At 34.5% G+C, this 22,362-nt stretch overlaps 1 protein-coding gene and 1 long non-coding RNA gene across 3 annotated transcripts in view; one reads left to right on the top strand and one right to left on the bottom strand.

Annotated features, from left to right (window-relative positions):
• Positions 1 to 21,485, top strand: part of LOC119069347 (RYamide receptor-like) — an 83,162-nt gene extending 61,677 nt beyond the window's left edge. Inside the window, exons 4-8 of one of the 2 annotated variants that reach the window (XM_037173421.1) lie at positions 11,890 to 11,958; positions 12,024 to 12,267; positions 15,089 to 15,167; positions 19,811 to 19,899; positions 21,197 to 21,485. In XM_037173421.1, coding sequence (XP_037029316.1) covers positions 11,890 to 11,958; positions 12,024 to 12,267; positions 15,089 to 15,167; positions 19,811 to 19,899; positions 21,197 to 21,240 — 525 coding nt within the window. In that variant the 3' untranslated portion in view covers positions 21,241 to 21,485. The remainder of the gene's footprint in view (positions 1 to 11,889; positions 11,959 to 12,023; positions 12,268 to 15,088; positions 15,168 to 19,810; positions 19,900 to 21,196) is intronic. The other variant, XM_037173422.1, reaches the window with a different exon arrangement.
• Positions 4,172 to 5,446, bottom strand: LOC119069350. Its single transcript, XR_005086313.1, has 3 exons — positions 4,938 to 5,446; positions 4,656 to 4,879; positions 4,172 to 4,596 (listed from the first exon to the last, which is right to left on the bottom strand). It is a non-coding gene; the product is annotated as an uncharacterized LOC119069350 (long non-coding RNA).
• Positions 21,486 to 22,362: the final 877 nt, after the last annotated feature.

The raw sequence follows: 22,362 nt of genomic DNA on the forward strand, positions 1-22,362 counted from the left end.
CTTATTGTTCTCTGAATTTTTTGGAAAGTTTCTTTTTTTTTTAAGAAACATATTTTAGACCTTGTTTGAGTCATTAACAACTGGTGAGTGATTTCTATTCAAATCATGAGGCAGATATTCAATGCATCGAGGATAATCTTTTAGAGTTATTCATTGAGATTTGCGACGAAACGCATATAATTCCTTAAAAACCTATAATAACTCATTAAATCACTCTGTATAAACAAACATTTGTACCATTTCTCTTTAAATAGTATCTCCGCAAATATATAGTTATCGCTGTAATGTAAACACATTTTTAGAACGAAGAGTTCTCCTCAAATTAACAGATTTGTACAGAAAGTTTTCAATAGTTACAACGTTATTCGTTCAACGGGAGAAGTAAAATTGGAAATTGATTATTTCTTCACCTGCCTGCGTAGCAGGGACGCCGACTTGTGTTTGGGAGTAGTGGTGCTCATACAACAAGCGAATCTGGGAGTAGTGGTGCTCTTTCAAGTAAAACTGGAAAGATGTAGTGGTGCTCATCATTCGAGTAGTGGTGCCCGAGCCTCGCTTGTCCTTAGAAGTCGGCGCCCCTGCTGCGTAGTGACTTTTTTTCTCGTCCTACAAACGTCCTACAACTGAGTGATCCGATCCAGTCTTGGCAGTAACGACATCTGTTATTGTCAACGAAGACAAAAAAGCGATCAGCTCTGGCTAATTTGGCCATACATAGCAAAATGTATGTTGAAACTAGTGAAGTAAAAGATTATTTTAAGCACTTTCGTGTTAGGAAGTAATTAGATTCTATAATCTGTCGTTGCTAACATTTACACCTTTAATGAAAACAAATTCAAAAGAAGAAATTATTTGAAGACTGTTTCGCTGCTAAGTAAAAGATCTAATATTTTCGACCTAATGTGGCTAAGAAAGGTCAGTCCTTGACTTCCAACAAAATGGATTACGTAAAATTTGCAAGCGGTTGACATTGTGCATTTTTGTCATTCTTTACTACTGAAATAAGTTTTTGTTCTCGACAGGTATGATGTACAAAATACGGTATCTAAAATCAGCTTCGATAAAAACAATCTATTCTTGAGTAAGATGATCTGAATGGATCTGAATATTTGCTCACATATTTAAATTGCATCAAATCAAAATATATTTCTCGGCTGTCTACCTTTGACTTGACATATAAGGGATTTCTCACATACCATGACTCTGGATAAGTGGAAAATCATTTCAAATCACAACTTTTCATAACATATTCAAATCACATCATACCCCATATCCATTTAAAATGTTATACACACAAAATGTGTGCAGACAACGGAATGTTTGTGGTGTTGGCAAGTGTTGATCTATATTTCAAATTATTAAAAGTGGTTCTTCATTTGCTGTGGCTAGTTCAGTTTTCTATACTTATTTGTTTCGGTATACAAGTTAAATGTTAATTTAAATACAATGTCAGAAGTGATGGCTGGGTCTACAGACGCTGATAATATTCCTAGGTTTTTTCCATTGATCTATCTTTCAACGTTCGTCAAAACTATACGTAAACTGGCAACACTATAAGTTAGACCTGACGTCATTGAATAGTGCCGGCGGTTTCTATCAGAAATTAAATTGTAGACTGCGTACTCCGACCTTTATACTCCTACACAAACCATTTTTTTTTTAGAAAATGCAAAAGCACCAAGCAACGAGTATTTTTTAAAGAATTTTAATTCCATATTTCATATCCTGCTGTACTGGTGTCACTAATCCTACAATTTCAAAAGAATTAATCTGCCACACAGGTCAACTCTCACAATAGATACCATATACGATTCCTGAAACGGATATAGAATCTTTTCGTCTGTGGCTTTACAATATCAGTGATATGAAAACGTAAATAATAAACATAGAAATTCACACTAGTGAACATGGACCGTGTGTGCAGTTTTTCCGTTTTTTTTTTCTTCTCTACAGTCAGAAATTCAATTTTTAATCGGAAAAGAAGCAATTTTAATTTTTATGAAAAATAAAATCTAATTTCTTTTTATCCTTCACATCCAACGTCATCATACTTGAATGATTCGGGCTGAATCGATCTAAATGTTATACACCTGTCCTGATACCACTAAAACAAATGGTGGTCAGAGAAGCAAAAATACTGAGAAATTAATATTTTATCTCCAATACACTAACCAAAGATGGAATAATGATTAAGCTGTCATACGCAAAACCATCAGGCCCGTACTGAAACCATCATTTGGCCGACCGAATTCTTGAACGCTCATAACAACAATTATTAGTAGTTATATTACTCACATTATCTGTCAGGCTAAAAATGATATTGGAGCTAGAGTAGTTATTACCTCATATCATATCCAATGAATGCGAATAGAAAAAAAGTAAAAACTTAGATCCAATCCAAAAGTAAATTTTGAGATCTTGGATCTTTGGATTTCTATAGCGAAATGTCGCAAAAATATCCATTTTTTTACAATAAACGCAAGTTTCATTGAACTGGACTAAGACTTACGTTTTTAGTATTTTCCTGAAGAAGATGAATTTCGTTCAAGTAAAGGCAACAAATCTCAAAAATTTATCACTCGCTCCGCTCGCGTAAGAGAAATATATTTTTTATTTTTACCCAAGCGACATAAGATTTATGGCTCGCTCCGCTCACATGGTAACGTTAATATTAACTATAAAATTACCTTTACAACTGATCCGTGCTGACTCAGCAAAAAATAAAAAAAAAACATTCAAATACTAATCAGGACAATAACGAATATAATCAACGCACTTCAAGCATGAGTGGTACTTTAAATATGGAAACTGGACATTGTATTAAACAAATTTTAACAGTGTAAAGAAATTCGGACACTTTTTTCATACAAAGTAGTACTCTATTTGGCAGCTGTCATTAATAGCACTTTTGCTTAAAGTGCGGTGTGATAATTTATCGATTCATTTGTTTGAGACGATTTTGTCCCGCAAATCTCGTCATGTGTAGAATTTCATGAAACATATTTGAAAGCTCTTTCATCTGAGAATCTGTTCATGGATTAAACACTAAACGCAGGTTTTAGATCCGTGACCTTACAAGCTATACTATACAGGAATTGGTATTGCAAGACCAGCAGTGTTATGATTTTCTCAAATTCAAAATGTCGCCCAAATTGATGGTTTTTTTAACCAGTCCGGCTTGACAGTAACTCTGTCCGGTTTGAGTGTAATTATGTATATTACGGGCAATGTTTATAAAAAGTTAGATGAAGATCTTAGCAATTCGTTTTTTGTCTTTCTTTCGAATCTAATGAGATGAGAATGAAAGTAAATGAATATGTCCGAACACATCACCTATCATCATGTAGCCTACTAATAATAACAACAACATTTGAATTGTATTTATTTATGTAAATTTTAATGAGATTAATGAAAAATCATTTGCTGTAAATGACTATGAGGAAGTATTTTTGTTAGTTTTTTTCTTCTTCTTCTGTCTTTCTTTCGTCTTCTTCTCCTTCAGAGATTAGTTTCTTGTTGGTAATGGTTGAAAAGTATTATATTTAGAAAGTGACATGCAATTTTTCAACTATTATCTCATTTTGATTTTAAAACACAAAATTTACATGTCGAATATAGAAGGTAATATGAAAATTATCAAAATTGTTCACAGAACAATTTTACCTGGGTTATTACAATATCAAAATAAAAATTTTCGGACATAATTGAATAAATCACGTACAGGAAATTTCAATTTCAACGTTTCAAGTTCCATGTTTTAATGCATTTACATTTTATATGGTGTTAAGAAAGACGAAACGAAACAAAGGAAAAATCAGAAATCAAAGAGGCAGCCAAAGCATACAATTCAATCCAATCAAAGTTTGGATCTTAAAAAAGAAAAGAAAAATCTTTCCAACAAAATTGTGTATTTATTTTACAATTAACGTCCAGTGCACGGACTTTCTAAAGGCCATCTAGAATTTATAGATGAAATAAAGTAAATATTTTCAGGTAAAAGGTAAAGGTTAAAAGACAAATAAAATTAATATAAAGTGACGACAAGGCATATAATATACACGGTTGGAGTACATTTTTGCTTATATATTGTATTAGCTACTACATTTATATGCTTATCGTGTGGGTTTGATGTTGTTGTTGATGATGATGATGATGGTGGTGCTGATTTCAATTTACGCTCCACGCACTAATATACTTTAAGAAGAGGTCAATTATGAACTTTTACTTTTTCATTTAATTTGCATTTTCGCAACAATTAAAAACATTCGACTCTGCGACTCTGTATACCATCTCTGCAAAACTATTCGTGTATTGTATAAATACGAAAGCATTTAATTAGTTATCTTATTTTGAAATCGCTAATAATAAACATTTATGACTGATGATCAAAAACTATTACATACAATAGGTACTTCAACAACAAAAAAAAACAACCAAAAACAACCAAATCGTCCAGCAGACCGTTGAAGACGACGAAGAAGAAGAGCCGTGTAATTTTCCTTTCATTTAATTACATTTTACTTTATATAAAATCCCGAAATGCTTTACACACCATCATCATTTCACTTTAGTCTTTGACTTTGCACCATTCAATATCTGAAGTAGAAGAGATGTGGTTCCGTTTTGTTTTAAAATGTTTAAATATATAATCTTACTTTGGTTGCCTCTTTAGTTTTGTGTAGTTCGAACGCAGGCGAGCGAGCAAGCAATTCAAACTAAAGTAATGACATGGTCGAATGATGTCATTCTGTAATGCGAATGCGGATAATGTTATGTTGATCTATACAAAAGTACTATACACATTTCTGCATTTATATAGTAATGTTATATGTACGGTTTTATGTTGGATATATATCGTGTCGTCTGCAGACGAAAGCGTCTAACATAGATTGAGTGTTAATAATACGTTTATTGTTTAGTAAACTTTGCTTACTTACCTTTTGTCATTGTGCCGGAACAATGAATTTTCGATCGTTTCGACGATGGCATAACATTATGCGTAATGGTTTTTTCTTCTCTCCTTTTTTTTTGATTTATTAGTGATGATAAAGTCGGTGTGATGTAAATACAAAATTAGAATTCGTAATTTCGTTGTTGGCTGGTGTTTATTTCGATTGTGCGTGTGATGGTGGCTGTGCAATGGTTTTCTGTTTTTATTTAATTATTTTTTTTTTTACCAAAATGAACAAATTAAGTAACCATGTAATACTTGTGTCGATTAAATCTAATTTGATTAAATTTTATTCGTTCTTGTGACTCAATGCTAAATCAATCAATAAACATTTTCATCTTAAAAACATCGACGTGAAATTGTTTTTTTTTTTCGATTCGTCTGTTGTTACTACAGCATTCCATATTTAATGAACAATAAAAAGTGTTATTGGAAGTTTCTGTTGTCTCTCTCTATCAACTATTAACTATTACAGATTCGAATGAATCAATTTAATGAGTCTTGTCCGCATATCAAGACTATATAGTTTAAATCACTTTAATGGCTCCTGTTTTCTTTAATGGATTTGTGTTCTGGTCTGTATAATGAAATGTCAAATGAAAAACAACAAACTGCGCCTCAAATCGTCGTTTGCTTTTCATTTCACACGTTTTCTCGAAATTTGTTAGGATTTCGATTATTGTCATTGGTAGATATATATATGCGCAATTAATAGCAATGAAACCAGGGCCGTAGCTACTAATGGGCTTAGGCGGGCTGAGCCCGCCCTAGAATCTTGCGAGCCCGCCCTGGAACTTCTAGAATTCATCTGGAAATTCTGTTAACTTAAAGACATATCGATTGAAGTTGATGTCTCTCATATGCCTTATGTATTTATCAACCTAATTCTGTTTGTTCATTTGCTGTGTATATCTTCTAGGTTCATAAAAAAAGTCTCGCTGCGCGGCTATTTACATAGTAAAGACTTAAAACAATTATGAGTTTTAATGCAGGACGTTGTATGAAAAACATTCAAGATGCTCAAAGCGTTTTTTCCTTCAACCTTTGGCTATCCTAATCCCGAATTACCTTTGATGGACGTGTTGAGACAAAAACTTGTTTAGTTGCTTAAACACGAAATTTTTGAAATTTTTCCTTTTTGAGTCATCAAGTACTTTTGTTCATCTAAATCCTGATCAAGTTTTGAGGGCTCGGAATCGGGTAAATTCAGGTCAAAAATGAATGCTTTTGACCTGATCTACGCTGAAAGCTGAAGGTCATAAAAGATGTTCAGCGTTTACTTGGCTCAGTAGCTACATTTTTCGCATTTTGAATTTTAAATGGTCGTCAACAAGTAACTTCCAGTGTAGCTACATGACTTTGTTAATGACATTGAACAGCTTTTCTGTACGATTTGCTTTCTCAAAAAGCATTCGTTCTTGAACTACTAAAACCTGATAGTAAGCTTCTAAAGATATCGGATCATGGCAGCGGTTTTCATAGACGAGTTGAGACGGCTGTTGCACCGCTAGAAAATTTTTGGAAGTTTTTTTCTCAAAAATTTCATGTTTTTGATTTAAAATATTTTCTCAGCTTTCTGACTTCAAGATCACTGACAAAAAGTAAAAAATTTAGATCAGCCTGTAGTTTCTTGTTTGGAACAAATCGAAGCTATTGAGAGAATTTTGTGTTTCCTTAGTTTCTTCAATCCTTAACAAAGTTCAAAGAAGAGTACAATTTTTGGCTGGAAGTAAATTTTTTTTATGAAGCAGTGACTTCAAAAGTTATACTAAAAGACATCACTCTTCTTATTTATAATTTTGAACTACGTTTAACATACAAGCATGGATTTTAAAAAGGCAGTACGTTTTCGAAATCTAATTTTTTTTTGTCGTCAATTCTTTGAGTCTTTCTTGAGGGGATGGCCATTTCTTTAAGTTTTCAAAAATGAAAGGGCGTTGTTGCAATACAGACGTCGACATCAAATGGCCATCCTGATTACCGATGTTATGTTCAAAAGAAATCAAATAAAAATTGAAATTGTCTCTATCATTATTACTGAAAAAATTTAGCTCGCTACGCTCGCGTTGTCACAACTAACTAATACTTTACACAATCTAGTTTTAGTAAACACAAACAAAAATAGTATAATAAATTACGACAATCGTTTTAACATCTACTTCTGTACAATAAACGTAAAGCTTTTTATAAAGTTTCAATCTAAGGGCTTGAGCCCGCCCTGAAAATCTTGTCTAGCTACGGCCCTGTAATGAAACTTTATAAATTCTGAGAATTCTAGGTATATTTTGTCTCTGCATTGCTTGGCTAATATTGTTTTAAAAAAATGATTTACCGTCTTTGCTCTCATAATTTTTTACTTGCATTGAAAGTTGCAACGCAAAGTACCAAAGATTTACAAATTGTCTTTAAATGGTCCAAGTGAATTGATTGTAGCTCTTTATAAAAAGAACATATCCAATTAAGCTTATCATGGATGGATATAAACTAATATTCGAAGTGTCTAATTAAGTCGTGAGCTTTTTAATGAATTTTGCTGCAACATTGCATAAGGAATAGGGATCCTTCTTCTTTTTTTTAAGTAGATCTGACGCAGCTCATACCGACAAAGTGAAAAATTTTCGCTGCGGCTGCAACTACTAACTTTCTACAAAAAAAGAAGTTAATAATACAAGAAATTGTTTAGCACAAAAACGTTCCGCTCGCCTTATACATTACTTTAATCTTATATCCTTGAATATAAAAGTTGGGAATTTAACAATACCGAAAATCTTGTGACATTTTGAGTGACCCCAAAATTCTCACAGGAAAGAAAATCAAATTTAAGAGTCAATTTGCCAAAACTTCGAACAACTTAAAAACAAGCCATCGGCGATTTTGGAAGGTATACCCTACCGAGTCCTTTGCAACAAAAAAGTCCTCGAAGTAATTATGTTTTCACGCCAGAAATCATGAAAAAATGGTCTACACTAGGGTGATCAAAATAGTTTTTGTCGCATTATCACCGACAATACGTAACGCATTTACCTGAAATATGTTCATTGGTAGAGGTGTTGATGCCGAATATGTTGCAAATATGTTGCCTTTAAAACATTTCGAAATTTTTCGTGTGTGTGGTGGATTGCGGAAAAGCTTTTGGGGAAAAAATGCCAACTTTTCGAGAGTGTTTAGAAAATTTACAATGATAAGAAAATTTGATAGGCAGAAATCACTAACAAAAGAATGTTACGATTGCTAATAATTAAGGCAATCCAGAGATATTAGAACACTTGACTTACAACATAAATTGCAGTGTGAATGTGAATTACACTAGACCTGGACATAGCGCATGAGAAAGTTGTAATTCCTCTTTTCTTTTTCGATAGTAAAGACTAGTTGTAGCTAGTTGTAGACTAGACATAGCACAACAGCGAAGAGGCTTATGAGGTAAACACCAGATAACAGCTATTGAATTTTGAAGTTCCTTTGTGCTTCCTCTTAACAAGACCTGAAAATGGATACATTATTATATTGTTGGGATCACGTGCAACCACAATGTATGTATGGTCTAATGGCCTAATGGCAAATCATTGCGCAGATATCTGCTACACACATAACGAGCTCACCACAGTCTGTACAACACGATATTGTGATGAAATGTTAATTGGTAGATAGTCTGTAGGCCTATGGCTTATTTTACAGATTGTCAACAATTGATTATGGTATTACTAGTCAGTATTTGAACAACAATAATAATTAGGCATTCATACAGAAATAGGCCTTAACAGTACAGAATGTAAAAAAGACCGCGGTCACATTACCTTTCTGAATTGCTGTAGGAATGATCTTGTTAAGCATATAGTAAGGTTTTATAGTTTGATCAGTTTATATTTGGTGAAAATATTTGGAAAATTCACAAACGTGTAACGCAACTAACCGTCGACTTATCCGATGACACAAGTCACACTTCGCAGGCTAAAAATTCCAATTCTTGTTGGTATGAAAGGACTGGGACTCTTGAGTGTTAGAAAATTCATAGACTGATTTGTTTCCATGAAACATAGCCAAGACAGCTTACTGTATGCCTCAGAAATCAAGAGATTTGTAACGCAACTAACCATGGAGTTACGCATATGATTGATGTATTTGTTTGTTATGTGAGTTGTGGGTGACATCATAATAATTCCCTTGACTGTAAGTCATGGGTTCTACAAAAGAAAATACACCGGACATACGTTCACTATGATTAACACGATAACTTGAGTAAATCTCAACCGATTTTCAAAAACTTTTTTTTAATCGTCGAAGTATTGAAATCCTCAGGTCAAGTTCGAAAATGGGTGGTATAGGTTCAACCATTTGGGAGTAGTTCTCGAAAGAAGTCTTTTCTGCTTTTTGTTAACACGACAACTGGAGTAATTCTGAATTAATTCCTGAGGTTAGGTTCTAAGATAGATTATGTTGGTCTAACGAATATGCTGATATTGCTAACAGAATTTTTGTATCTATTTCAATAGTATTTTTCTTGTAATGTGACTTTGCCTTGTAAACAAAACCGAATAAACAGAACCAAAATTAAAGAGTGTGAAGTTTGCGGCCAAAGCGAAGCGACTTGAGTCATTTTGACAAATAGGTTTGTTCCAAGTAACTGTAAACATGAACTTTGACAACCCGAACAACGACCATTTCATCCATAGCAACGTCGCTTACGTGATATTTCATACAAATCGACCAACGTCGCCTACGCGATTTACACAGAGGTATTATTGAGGTTATGGTTATATGGATGAAATTTGACAATTCATATGGCCTTGGAACAAACCTATAGATACATTTTGTTTGAAATGTCAAATTGAAGAAAAATAAAAGTTATTTGAGTATCTGTTTTGGACGATTGTTTTTAGCCAATTTCGCGAGTTGTAGCCCGAACGAAGTGAAAAATTACAGCCGCCGACGAAAAATATAGACTGGCGCCCACCTCTAGGGTAGAGTGTCCAGACGTTTGAATTCTGCTCCCTTGAAATGACGCGAGTACAGAGGAAAAAGTATATTGACTAAAGCTACACTATATCAACATTTCCCAATTATCGAAAGTCGATTAACGATTTTTGATAACCTGAAATCGAGAGCGAAGCAAACGGAAATTTTCGTTTTAACAACAAGGCTTTTTCTCCATTTTCTTACAAAAGATCGTTTCCCGTTGTATGTATACTCACCTGTTATTATCTAATCATTTGAATTCGTGATTCCTGTTCTAGTTTTTCAATCAATTCTCGATCCCGATTACAAGGACGGATTTTCCTAGTAATCTTAGTCATTTCTCAAGTTCAGCTCATTTTTCCTGATTTCTGGTCATTTCCTGATTTCTCGTCGTTTTTCCGCTTTCTTTCTCCTTTTCATTATTTTTTCCCGCTAAGCCGGGTAGATTTCTCGGTGTCCAAGTTTTCGGCAAAAAAAAATCTGAGTGCACATTATTTGCACACGCGAAGATTGGAATAAGGAATTAGATTCATTAGAAGCTTCGTGCAGAATTATTTCAACAAGATTTTTATACGAGCTTTATTCGGCTTCGTAACGGCCTTTCTGATTGCCTCTTGTTTCACCGTTCAATAGACCTTAAGTATTTTTTTGTGTATACATTAGAGGTGTGCGCCGGTCAACTTTTGTTCGGCGGCGGCTGTAAACATTTTTCAGAGTATCAGCGGCGGCGTGAATCGACTGAAGTTTTTTTTTTTTGCGGCTCGCTTCGGCGTAATACAATTTTTAACCGGCGGCGGCAGCGCATTTCGGCGCAAAAATCGGCGCTATATGGCGATTTGTTATTACCTTTCGGAAAATTTTTTTCGCTTCACTCTAGATTTATAATATTTCATTTGAAGACCATTCCTAAATATTCAATTTCTTGTTTAGACAAAAAGCGGTTCAAGACATTCTCAGTGAAACTAATACCTCAGAAACCATTTTTTAATTCATCTTGTTGTTACTCAAATTTCAAATAGCTGTTACCAGAAAAATTGGACATACAAACGGAAAAATAAGTAATTGACTTTCTATTAAACTTTATGTAAAAAGACCACCAATGTTCCACTAGTTTCAAGTTCTCAAAATCCAAAATGTACATAAAGTATCCGAAAAAGTCTCGATTTTCCAATCAGCTACATACCAGCCAAAACTCAAACTTATTTTGCCAGATTTTTCGAAATCTTCACTAGTTTCAAACTTTTCCATGGTCAATAAAGAAGAAAGTTGAAAAATCTGACAGTTATTTATTGGTGATATAGAATTACCAAAATATTATTTTCTCTTTTTATCAACATCAACGTATACGAGCGCAGCTAAGGAGTTGATTTTACACGCGAGTCCATTTTTCACAAGATACCATCACTTATACAGATTTTTCGAATCATTGGTCAAGTATTAGTTGTCTACCATGCGTTCTCATTTTGGACACATGCAATATGTTGGTTTTCCTCACTCAATTCTATTGTGTTTTTTGATAAAAATTTATTTTTTCTCGTACTTAGTGAAATAAATTCATTCCCAATTACCTCTACTTTGCGCCGAAAAATTAGGAAAAAATAAACCGGCGGCGCAGCGGCGGCGCAGTGTTTTATTTTTACCGGCGGCGGCGCAATCGGCTGAGCAATTTAAAATTTCAACCGGCGGCGGCTGAAATTTTCGGCGGCGACTGGCGCCGGCGCTCACCTCTAGTATACATTCGGTAGCCACGTCGCTTCAGTTACTTATTGTATATTTGAAGTTAAATTTTTCCGCAAAATATTGAAACAAAAACTAACGGAACGAAAATCCTTACTGTAACCATCAGCCAACCTCAATGAATTGACTTAATTTCGAAATTACTTTAACAGACACAGATTTATCAAAATATGGGAAAATATCGTCTTCCCACTCACACTTTGACTTTAAGATAATTTATCAAAAATATATTTTCCTTGTTACAGATGATCAAGATGATGGTAACGGTGGTAATCGTATTCATAATATGCTGGCTTCCGTTCAACGTTCTAGTGGTATGGATTTATCGTTTTATGGGTAAACGTTAAGCGGTCGCATTAAATCATAACTTTAATTCCAGCTTCTATTGAACGACAGTGCATTTGTAACCTGGGAGCCAATTCCATATTTTTGGTTTGCATTTCATTGGCTGGCCATGTCACACAGTTGTTACAATCCAGTTATCTACTGCTATATGAATGCCCGGTTTCGTGGCGGATTTGTTCAGATATTGCATTGCATACCCGGTGTACGTCGATGTTTTTGTGTCCGACAGTGCGCTCGTGGTAGAAGTGGTAGCATAGGAACTGGCTTTCAACTGACTGGTGAGAAGTTCGACGGTTTAATGCCAACAGAACGATTAACACGAAAACCCCGAATTTATATTAGGTGCTTCATCTTTCAGAGATGTTTTTCACACACACCAAAAAAAAATTAATTATTTTGTCAACTTTCCAATTTTTGATTAATGCTGTAGTATGATGAACGGCATAATATGTTGTCGTTTACGATTTTTCGTTCAGTTCAGTTCTTTTTTCTGTCTATTTTACTAAGTGTTAGAATCTTTTGTTTGCAAGTTTGTTACATGGGAACGTTTCACGTTTATATGCCAATTTTTGCTGATGACTAATCACTTGTTTCACACGATTTTACATTTTACATTTTTTGTGTGTCGAACCTGTAACGCGATTGAAACAATCGAATAATCCCTCATACAAATTTATCAATTTCATGGAACGTTTTATTGAAGAGAAGCCCCATACAACAACAACAACAACCTAACACGACGTGAAGCAATTCGATATTGTCTTACCCGTATCTTTGAACTGCCAACAAACACTTTTTTTTATCGTCAATGTAAATCCGAAATAAATTGAGTTTATCAACATAATATTCCCCAAATATCTGAGTGGCGGGTAAATGCGTGTATAACACGTACCTATTCATAATGTATGTTCGGTTCAATACATAACTTTGCATGTTATGCGAAAAAAAGCTATTAAAATTTTTGATGGCTGCCTTCGATCATATATGGGAAGGGTGGTTCAAGGAGCGGGGAACATACAGATTACCCGACCACAATTGATGGTTGGATGGTGAAAATTTCCTCCAAACCGTTTAATTTTGAACTGTTTTTGTTAAACTTTTCTAAAGCATTAAAAGAGCATCCCAATCGGAGCAAAAAAAAAAGAAATTTCTTGGAACAATAATAATATCCTGCATCAACTTACTGCAGTGATTAACATTCTGAAACCAATCACTGTATCAGGCATGAGCGCCGACGAGTCGAGATATTTCGTTACTAGTTAGAAAAACAGTTTTACCACATACGCGCGATGTTCGGATGTCAAAATGACATAACTAGAAGAATAATTCAAAAATTACACTTCAGGTCTGTGTTGTTGTCTCGTTTTCGCTTATGTAACAAAATATAGTACACACTTGTCACTATCAGTCTCGGCAAGCCTCGACTTCTTCGTGACAAGTATGTAATATTCTATATGTATGGACTTTACAGCAGGCATGAGCGCCGACGGAGAAACCTCGGCGGCGGCTAGCCGAAAAAAATTTCTCGGCGGCGGCGAAAAAATCGGCTTGAGCCGGCTTAAAACGGCTCGGCTGGAGGTTCCTTTTAACTTTTTTTCAAAACAAAACGTTTAGATAAATTCATGGAAAATGAACTAGTAAGCATGAAAATGAAATTGTACGGAAAGCGAAAATGTAGGTAGATTAGGTTGTGCAAAGTGCATGTGGAACTGGTCTTGTTACAAGCAAGTCTCTAAGTCTAAGGTTCACTTACGCGTCAAGTTTTATTGCCTCAAAACTTGAACTAAATGGAAAATCATGCTCCGGTACACTCATTTAACTCATTAAGAAAATGGTTTTCGAGAAGAAATCGAAAGCTCACGAAAATCAAGTAAAAATTGAAAAGAAAAAAAATCGAGAAAATTCGCAAAGATCGATAAAGTTTTCTCAAATTTGTGAATTAACTGATTGTGCGCCTTCGGCTCGTTCCGCAAAGGTCATACTTGCCAAAACAACAAACTTAGAAGCGAGGACGTAATATACGTAGACGTAAGAAAATTTTCAAAATTTTCCTAATTTTGAAAAAAAAAATTCAAAAAGTACTTGAGCTGCTTAGGATCAACAGGAATCTCGGTTTTCAAAATTATTTCACCCATTCACCTTTTGAAATCTTTATTTCATTTTCCAGCCGTTTCAAGCCGGCTTGAGCCGTGTTTTTGGCACCGGCTCGGCTGCGGCGCGGCTTGCTTAAAAATGGCCGGCGGCGGCTTGATCGGCGGCTTATTTTCGGCGGCGCTCATGCCTGCACTGTATGGAATTTTCATTTCTCGATGTGTTTGACGTTCCTAGTTGCTTATGTCACAAGTATCGAGAAAATGCAAATTTCGTAGATTGGCTTTTAGGGTGTTAGCCACGAAAACATGAACAATTTATTGAGGCATGAATCAATCGATTTGTCTGAAATAGGTCGAGGGCATCGAAAATGCAATTTAAACAGTTTTTAGTCTAGTTTTCAATTGTTAGAGCAATGGAGTCATACCCAAGAGGTCTCGGGTTCGATCTTCGGTGCAAGTAAATAGCCTCAATACAAACAACACACACTCTACGGATAATAGCGGCAGAGTCGAAATTTTGCTTGATTTTTGCAAGTAGTTCCGGGTCGTTCCCGTGGTCCAATCACCAATCGTAAAGTGATGTATGGAAGGTGCCCCTTATTTTTGATAATGAACAAGTCGTCCATACATCATTTTGTCCAAAAACTTCAAATTTAGCCGATATAATTTTGGGTCATTTTGACTCTGCCGCTATTATCCATAGAGTGTGTGTTGTTCGTATTGAGGCTACTTAGGTGCAAGTATTACCAGCTAGCTTTAAATCTACATTCTACTCACTAATGGTTGTTGGACAGTAACAAGGCCGCAAATACTCCAAGAAATCGATTTCTTCGCTTTTATGTTTGAGTAGTAGAGCCATCATTTGATGCATAATAATCGTAATCGAATCCACTGGGCTTAGGTGTTGGACATGTGTCCATCCCATTTTAAACTAAACTAAACTAACTAGTAGTCATAGGTTCTAGTCGCTTTGAACTAATGAAACTCTCCCACTTATTCCTTTTAGAAACGGATCGTCATCTCTTAACGACAACGACAACAATAATGAACGATGAGCAGACTAATGTTTCATTATGTAGCGAAACGTATGTTAAAAACAAATGGAGCAACAGAATTTTCTTTTTTTATCAAACACTAGGCAATATTTTAAACAACAGAAGTAACACCCCAATAACATCTGCTAGCTTTTTTAAACCTTAACTTATCATCAAAAAATCGACCTAATTTGAGAGTGTTCATCCATTTTCTAACGACACGGAATGTTTCTTTCCTCCACGCAATACCCTCTCTAGCAACCAAACTCTTAGCTCTCTGTGTCAAATTCACACCTTATTTCTTTGTATTCTACAAACACAATTCTACATTTTGAGTGACTCCGCTGTAATGTACATGTTAATTCCAAAATATACTTGATTCTTTCACCACCTTAATAAAAGTAGTTTGGTTGCTAGAGAGGGTATTGCTCCACGACTTTTATATTGAATTAGATTTGAGGGTAGAGTTTAGGTAAACATCTTCAACAACATTAAGTCAATCGGTATAAGTGTAAATCTAACCATAAGTTACAACGCTACCAACTTGTTGAGATTACAGATTACCTTAGTTCCAACACTGCATGTATGCTGGTTTTTCTGATGTCTACGTAAGAATACAATACGCAGTGAGACAATCGAAACAAACAAAATATTTCCACCTTATCGTAAAACATCTCAGGCCGTTTAGAAGGTGAATCATTTCGCATACCTGGCGCATTCGTTGTGTTGAACCAAAAAGTTCGTCGTAAAATACCGTACATGGTTCCTGTTTTTATATATTTCGCTTCAATACAACGAAATAATAAAAATACAAAAATTTTATGCTTCATTAACGTGTGTCATGCATGAATGATTTTTTACAGCTCAAGATGCATAATCGATCAAATCGGAAGTCAATATTTTTTGTTTTGTTTAAAGCTCAAACAAAAGAGAGAGAATAGAATGAAATTTGCATATCAGGAAGCGTTGGCTGAATGATTTTTTGTTTGAACAATTTGAAAGAGAGATGAATAAAGGGAGCCCTTGCTGCCACACAATCTTTTTCCTTTTTTTTACTTTTTTTTTACATGCACAATAATTACTTTATGTTCTTACGACTTCTTAAATTTCGCTTTGTTAATTATTCTGATTGTTAAATAATCACATACCGTTACCATGCCGTTACCTTACTTGATTATATTTGTGAAATTTTACCTTCGTCATTTTTTTCCTTCTTCTCCGTTTTATAAGCTTATATATTTATGTGCTCCCTTAATTGTCATTCAATTAATTCACTGGAAGTATAAAAACTATAGTGAACATACCTCTCAGTTTATGTCTTTAATTTACACTATATTCACTTTAATTAAAACTGTACGCTAATTGCTAAAGTTTTCTGGGCAAAAACATTATTTTAACTAGATAAGAATACCGAGATTCTCATCTGAAATTGCATGGCAGACACAAAAACAATTTAATTTTAAGGCTTAAGTGGTTAGTTAGATTATGGAAGTATTTTATATGAATAATTTTTAATAGAGAAATTTTATGATTTCCATTTTCCGTTTCGTTTCCTGATTTTTCATTCATAGCAACGGGATAGAAAGTAAAGAAAAGGAAAATATTCAAAAGAGTGAAATATGGCAACACTTTTTATTCGCTGTCATTTATCGTTTTAATCGCTTAAAAACATCGAGGAACATTACATACAATCTCGCATTACAAGCATTATTGGTACTCCGAATAGGGCACCTGAAACTTAACAGTGTGTCACACAACTATAAAACACTGTTTAAAAAACGATTTCATTCAAAATAGTACTCTATTTATGACGGTTAAGTTAGCTCAAAAGTTTTCTCAAAATTTTAGCGATATCGCTAACCTTGAACGATTTTGCGCTACGAAATCAGTTAGCGCTATTTCGTAGCGCTAAATCAATTTTGAGAAATCTTCAGACATTTGGAATTTTGAGAAAACTTTCAGATTTTGGGACTAAATTTTGAGAAATCTATAAAATCTTGGGATATCTACGGTCGTCCCGTATTCTGAGAAAACTTTCAGATTTTGGGATAACTTCGGTCATACGGAATTTTGAGAAATCTATAAAATCTTGGGATATCTACGGTCGTACCGAATTTTCAGAAAACATTCAGGTTTTGCGGTATGTTCCGTTGCAGTCTATACACCGAAAATTTTGAGTTTGGAAAAGAAAGATCCCGTAGAACCGATTTTTTGATGTTTACGATTCAATTATGGCGAATTAGTCGATCAAGGGTGTGTCGATTTTATTGATGCATAGTACCAAGAGTTGTGTTTCATTTCATTTCAATATTTTTATTAACGAGAAATCTCGGACATTTGATTTCTAATTTTTTCATTTTAGTATTAAAAAAAACCTGAATGTTTTCTCAAAATATGGTACGACCGTAGATATCCCAAGATTATATAGATTTCTCAAAATTCCGTATGACCGAAGTTATCCCAAAATCTGAAAGGTTTCTCAGAATACGGGACGACCGAAGTTATCCCAAAATCTGAAAGTTTTCTCAAAATATGGGACGACCGTAGATATCCCAAGATTTTATAGATTTCTCAGAATTCCGTACGACCGAAGTTATCCCAAAATCTGAAAGTTTTCTCAAAATATGGGACGACCGTAGATATCCCAAGATTTTATAGATTTCTCAGAATTCCGTACGACCGAAGTTATCCCAAAATCTGAAAGTTTTCTCAGAATACGGGACGACCGAAGTTATCCCAAAATCTGAAAGTTTTCTCAAAATATGGGACGACCGTAGATATCCCAAGATTTTATAGATTTCTCAGAATTCCGTACGACCGAAGTTATCCCAAAATCTGAAAGTTTTCTCAAAATTCCAAATGTCTGAAGATTTCTCAAAATTGATTTAGCTCTACGAAATAGCGCTAACTGATTTTGTAGCGCAAAATCGTTCAAGGTTAGCGATATCGCTAAAATTTTGAGAAAACTTTTGAGCTAACTTAACCGTCATCTCTATTTGGCAGCTGTCAACTACGATCACTGTTGCTTGAAGTGCGTTGATATGTACATTGAAACGATTCGATCAAAATCTCAATCGACTTATTGCATTTTAGTTCTTTTTAGTATTGCGCTTCCGGGTAGTCACACAGAATTTCATATGAGTGGCTGTACCTCGGTCCGTGCAAGCATCCCTTGCACTGGTGCATCTACACCATCCACGCTCTATATCAGATCAACAAGTATTTCTTTTTAATACGCTAATTTTTTGGTTCCGTTTTGATTCCATTTTAAATCGATTCTGAAATGGAATTAAACATCGTATCAAAAGAAAAACACTAAATCGACTAAAATGCCTCCAAAATTATGATAAATGTTAGGTGTCATTCGTGAAACATTAGCTACTTTTCAGATACAGCCGAAGAATTTTTTTTATGGAAATGTACTCAAATAGAGGCTGTAGGTATGTATAAAGGGACTCTATAACCAGATACTTTCCCATACAATTGATTTTTGGTTAATGTCACAACCCCTCCGATACATGTTGGACCAAAAAGCTTAACGAGTTCGAAGATTATGCTGTGTCTGTATCTTAAAGTCTTATATTCTGAGTTTCCCATATCAATAAATTCATGTCGACCTGTTAATTCCAAATGGCAAATGGTTTATTATCTGTAAACATTGAAAGCTCGTTATCAACTCCTATACCTGTTGTCATATCACGATACGCTAAAAATTTTCATAATCGATCATTTCAGTTTACCCTGCCACGCCACGTTCGGTTTGTCGTTTATTTGAAGTAATTCGTACATCGCGCGTTGTGAGTTTATGCAACGGAAATGTAGCCCAATATGGAAAAAGTCTGATGACCACGATCCATTCAATTAAATATTAATCCAAAGTGGGAACATTTATCGGTGGTAAAAGAAAATTCCTCAATATTGTATGTACAGTGATGGCAATTTCCACTAAAACGAAATTCCACAAACCATTCAGGCCAGACAATGCACTCAATAAAAAATTGAGCTTAGTCGAGATGTCCGTTTTTGCGTTACATGAATTTTATCGTACGAGAATACGTACGGACAAAGTTGGAAAGAACGTACATTCTTTTTTGTAACTCCGAAATTTATGGTGACTGTTTATTTAGAGTATAAAAAGTATTTCTTTGAAACGCCACAACTATTTCACTTTACCGCTGCCTTTTCTCTTTGCTTCCGAAATAATGTCGTTTTACAACACGAAATTTAAACGGTTTTAAATTTTGCAAAATGTATAGAACGACGACATCGAAATAACAACTCTGTATATCTATAAAAGTAAACATTGTTCTCGTGGCAAATTGCCTCACAAATTGCCAAATATCTCTTTGAATAGTACCGCCATCGCCCTGCCATTTCTCTTTTCTACATTTTTTTTTTCGCCAGTTTTTATTATCAGAGTCGTAAAGATGTTACTTTATCGTACAAAATAGTTTTATTATCACAACATACCGGTACACGTATTGGTTAATGGTTGTTTATGGACGAAAGTCCTTTTTATCTTTTAAATAAAATAAAATTTGTTTCCGATTCCTTTTTAAACGATATGGAGGATTCTCCTTTCAAAATAGAAAACAATCTGCGTGTCTAGCTAATTCCACTCATCATCATGCATATTAATTCGTCGTCGTCGATACGTGATTATATTTTCGTTTACAAAATTAATTAAATTGTAGGAATCGACGAGACATCACAACTTCAACGTGTAAACACATCGACAACATTCATCAGCACAAGACGGAAAACAAATCATGCACTGATGCAGGTAAAGGTTCGATATATAATAATTCAATCAATATTTGAACATCGTTTAGTGTTTAGATAGTTTCATTGAAAGTGCCTATCAGCATGTATCTGTTTGGACTTGAAGCGTTTTACCCCAAAAACAACATTTATGCGATCTTGTTGTATTAGTCAAATTATGTATAGTGTTTGAGTACACATTCTTGTGCAGATTATTCGAGATTGGTTTTTGCCTACCTGCGGTGTAATTATCGGCTTCGGGTGAGAAAACTCTGCAGCTCCTTTTAGCTGATGATGCTCTATCAATAATAGATGTCTTTATAATAGTTTTGTCAAGAATTTGAACAATATTTGCTGCTACATTTTCATAAAATTAAATTATTTTAGAGAGTTGCCTTTAGCTATAAATGTGTTACGAAATAAAGACCTCGGTTCGTCGACTAAATGCTTTTGTATACACTGTTTTGCGATACAAGTTCTCCAATTTTACCAAGAAACCAGAGAAGATATTCGTAAAATTGCTGCGATTAGCCTCGTTCGACCCCGTGCACCTAGCACGACCCATGTATCTAGACATAAATGCATACTATCGCAAAATCTATATAAAACGTAAAAACAAACCACAGAGGATCTTTTAGTTACCTCACTCCAGGGGCATCACTAGCTAACGACCCACTGAACCGATTGTCATAAACATAATTTCCGTATGGGTATGTTCAATATCTGACACTTTACCTTTTATTTACACTTATATAATGAATACTTTGATATGATGAAGATATTCTAGGAAAGTCGTAAGAATAAACTGCCCCAGCTCGGCCAGAACTAACATCTTTGAGTTTGAACTCACAAATTTTTTTTATTGAATTGGGTTATGCCGTTATCAGACTGATCTAATTTGGTTTGTAAATTTGTCATCGATAGACAAATGCTTTTCGCTGAGCCTTTGCTTTGAGTTCGAACAGCACATTTACCATATTAGCCCTTCGTACAATTCGTACGGGACCTGTGCTGCAAGTAACAATATTCACTACCTCGGCTACATTCGAGAATTTAATCAACTTCGATGATTTTGAGTTTTAAATATTCTGATGGCACGTGAGTAAACATAAGTCTTAATTTACCGGCAATGTGCTTTACAAATAACCTGTGGTAATAGACGAAAATACACAGCCAAGATTAAGAGTTAGGTATACCAGCAGTGATGTTGTTGGTCTAACAACCATCTTTTGGTTTTTATAAGGCAAAGCGAGACGTAATAGTCATTCATGTTTCGAACTCTGTGGTTTTGATGATAATAAATTATTCTTTATTTGCAGATTCCATATACGTCTGCCGAGCAATCACTACTTCAGTAATTTAGTGCAACGTCAATTGAAATTTGTGTGTGGTAATATTCAAATTGCAAAAACCGCAAAAGTGTAGTTCTCTATAGTTCTGTAATGTGGTTTAGATTGTAATATTTAGCATTTTAAGATGAAACCTAAGTTTTTTATTTAAAGAAAAAAAAATGGATATTGATTGTTAGAGACACACATTAGAGATATTTTTACTGGTTGTAAGTATGTCAAACGTTGATTTAGGAAAATATAAAATTTATTTAATCAGTCTACGGACTCCCGAATCATATGAGGTCTGACACTAAATTTCATTCTTTTGAAATGTTATTCACTTAGCAAACAGTTAAAAATGATTCAGGGGTCTCAAAGACGACGTCCGAACAGTTTTCTAGAAATATGTAACGAAATTGTTTTCTTCTCCTTGATACTTTGATACTGATAATGGTGACGGTGCTAGTAGTCGGTTTCAATAAACCGAATACGGCCGAAGGACACACGGAATCGAAAGAACTGAAAAACTCGAGCAGCGGAAATTTGTTTATTTTGTTGACAAATGATTTTCAAAGAATTTTCTTTACCATTTTTTGCTGTATTCCCATTGTTTTTTCTAAGGGTTTTTTTGTACGTGTTGAGGATTTTCTTCGATTTTTTTTTTGGTGGTCGGTGTTTTCTTGTATTTCCATGTACTATTTTAGTTTTCGAATGATTTTCTTAGATTTTGAAGATTTTCTAGTTTTCCAAAAATTTTAAAGGATTTTCCTGCCATTTTCTTTCGGTTAACAGAGAATTTTCTAGTTTATTCGCCCCTCGGAGAAACCCTTTAGAGCCGTACGTTTCTCTTGGCAACGAAAATTTTCTTTTCTTTTCACAAAGAAAATATTGATGAATCTTATCTTTAAATACATCGATAGAAATGATAACAGACGGCGTTGCTGCCGCCTCACCGGATATGGCTGGATATAGCACGACACTACATTCGTTTCTAGATAACTTTTGCTAAATTTTTATTTCATTGAATGTGGAATTTGAATGTCCTAATATTAAAACGTGAATGAATGGTACTGCTGAAATTATTACTTGCAAACATTTAGGTCATCATTACGGCAAGCATTACGGGCATTCTTCGTATTTTATTAAAACAGTGG

Source organism: Bradysia coprophila (genome assembly GCF_014529535.1).
Source record: "Bradysia coprophila strain Holo2 chromosome X unlocalized genomic scaffold, BU_Bcop_v1 contig_26, whole genome shotgun sequence".
Lineage (NCBI taxonomy): Eukaryota > Metazoa > Arthropoda > Insecta > Diptera > Sciaridae > Bradysia > Bradysia coprophila.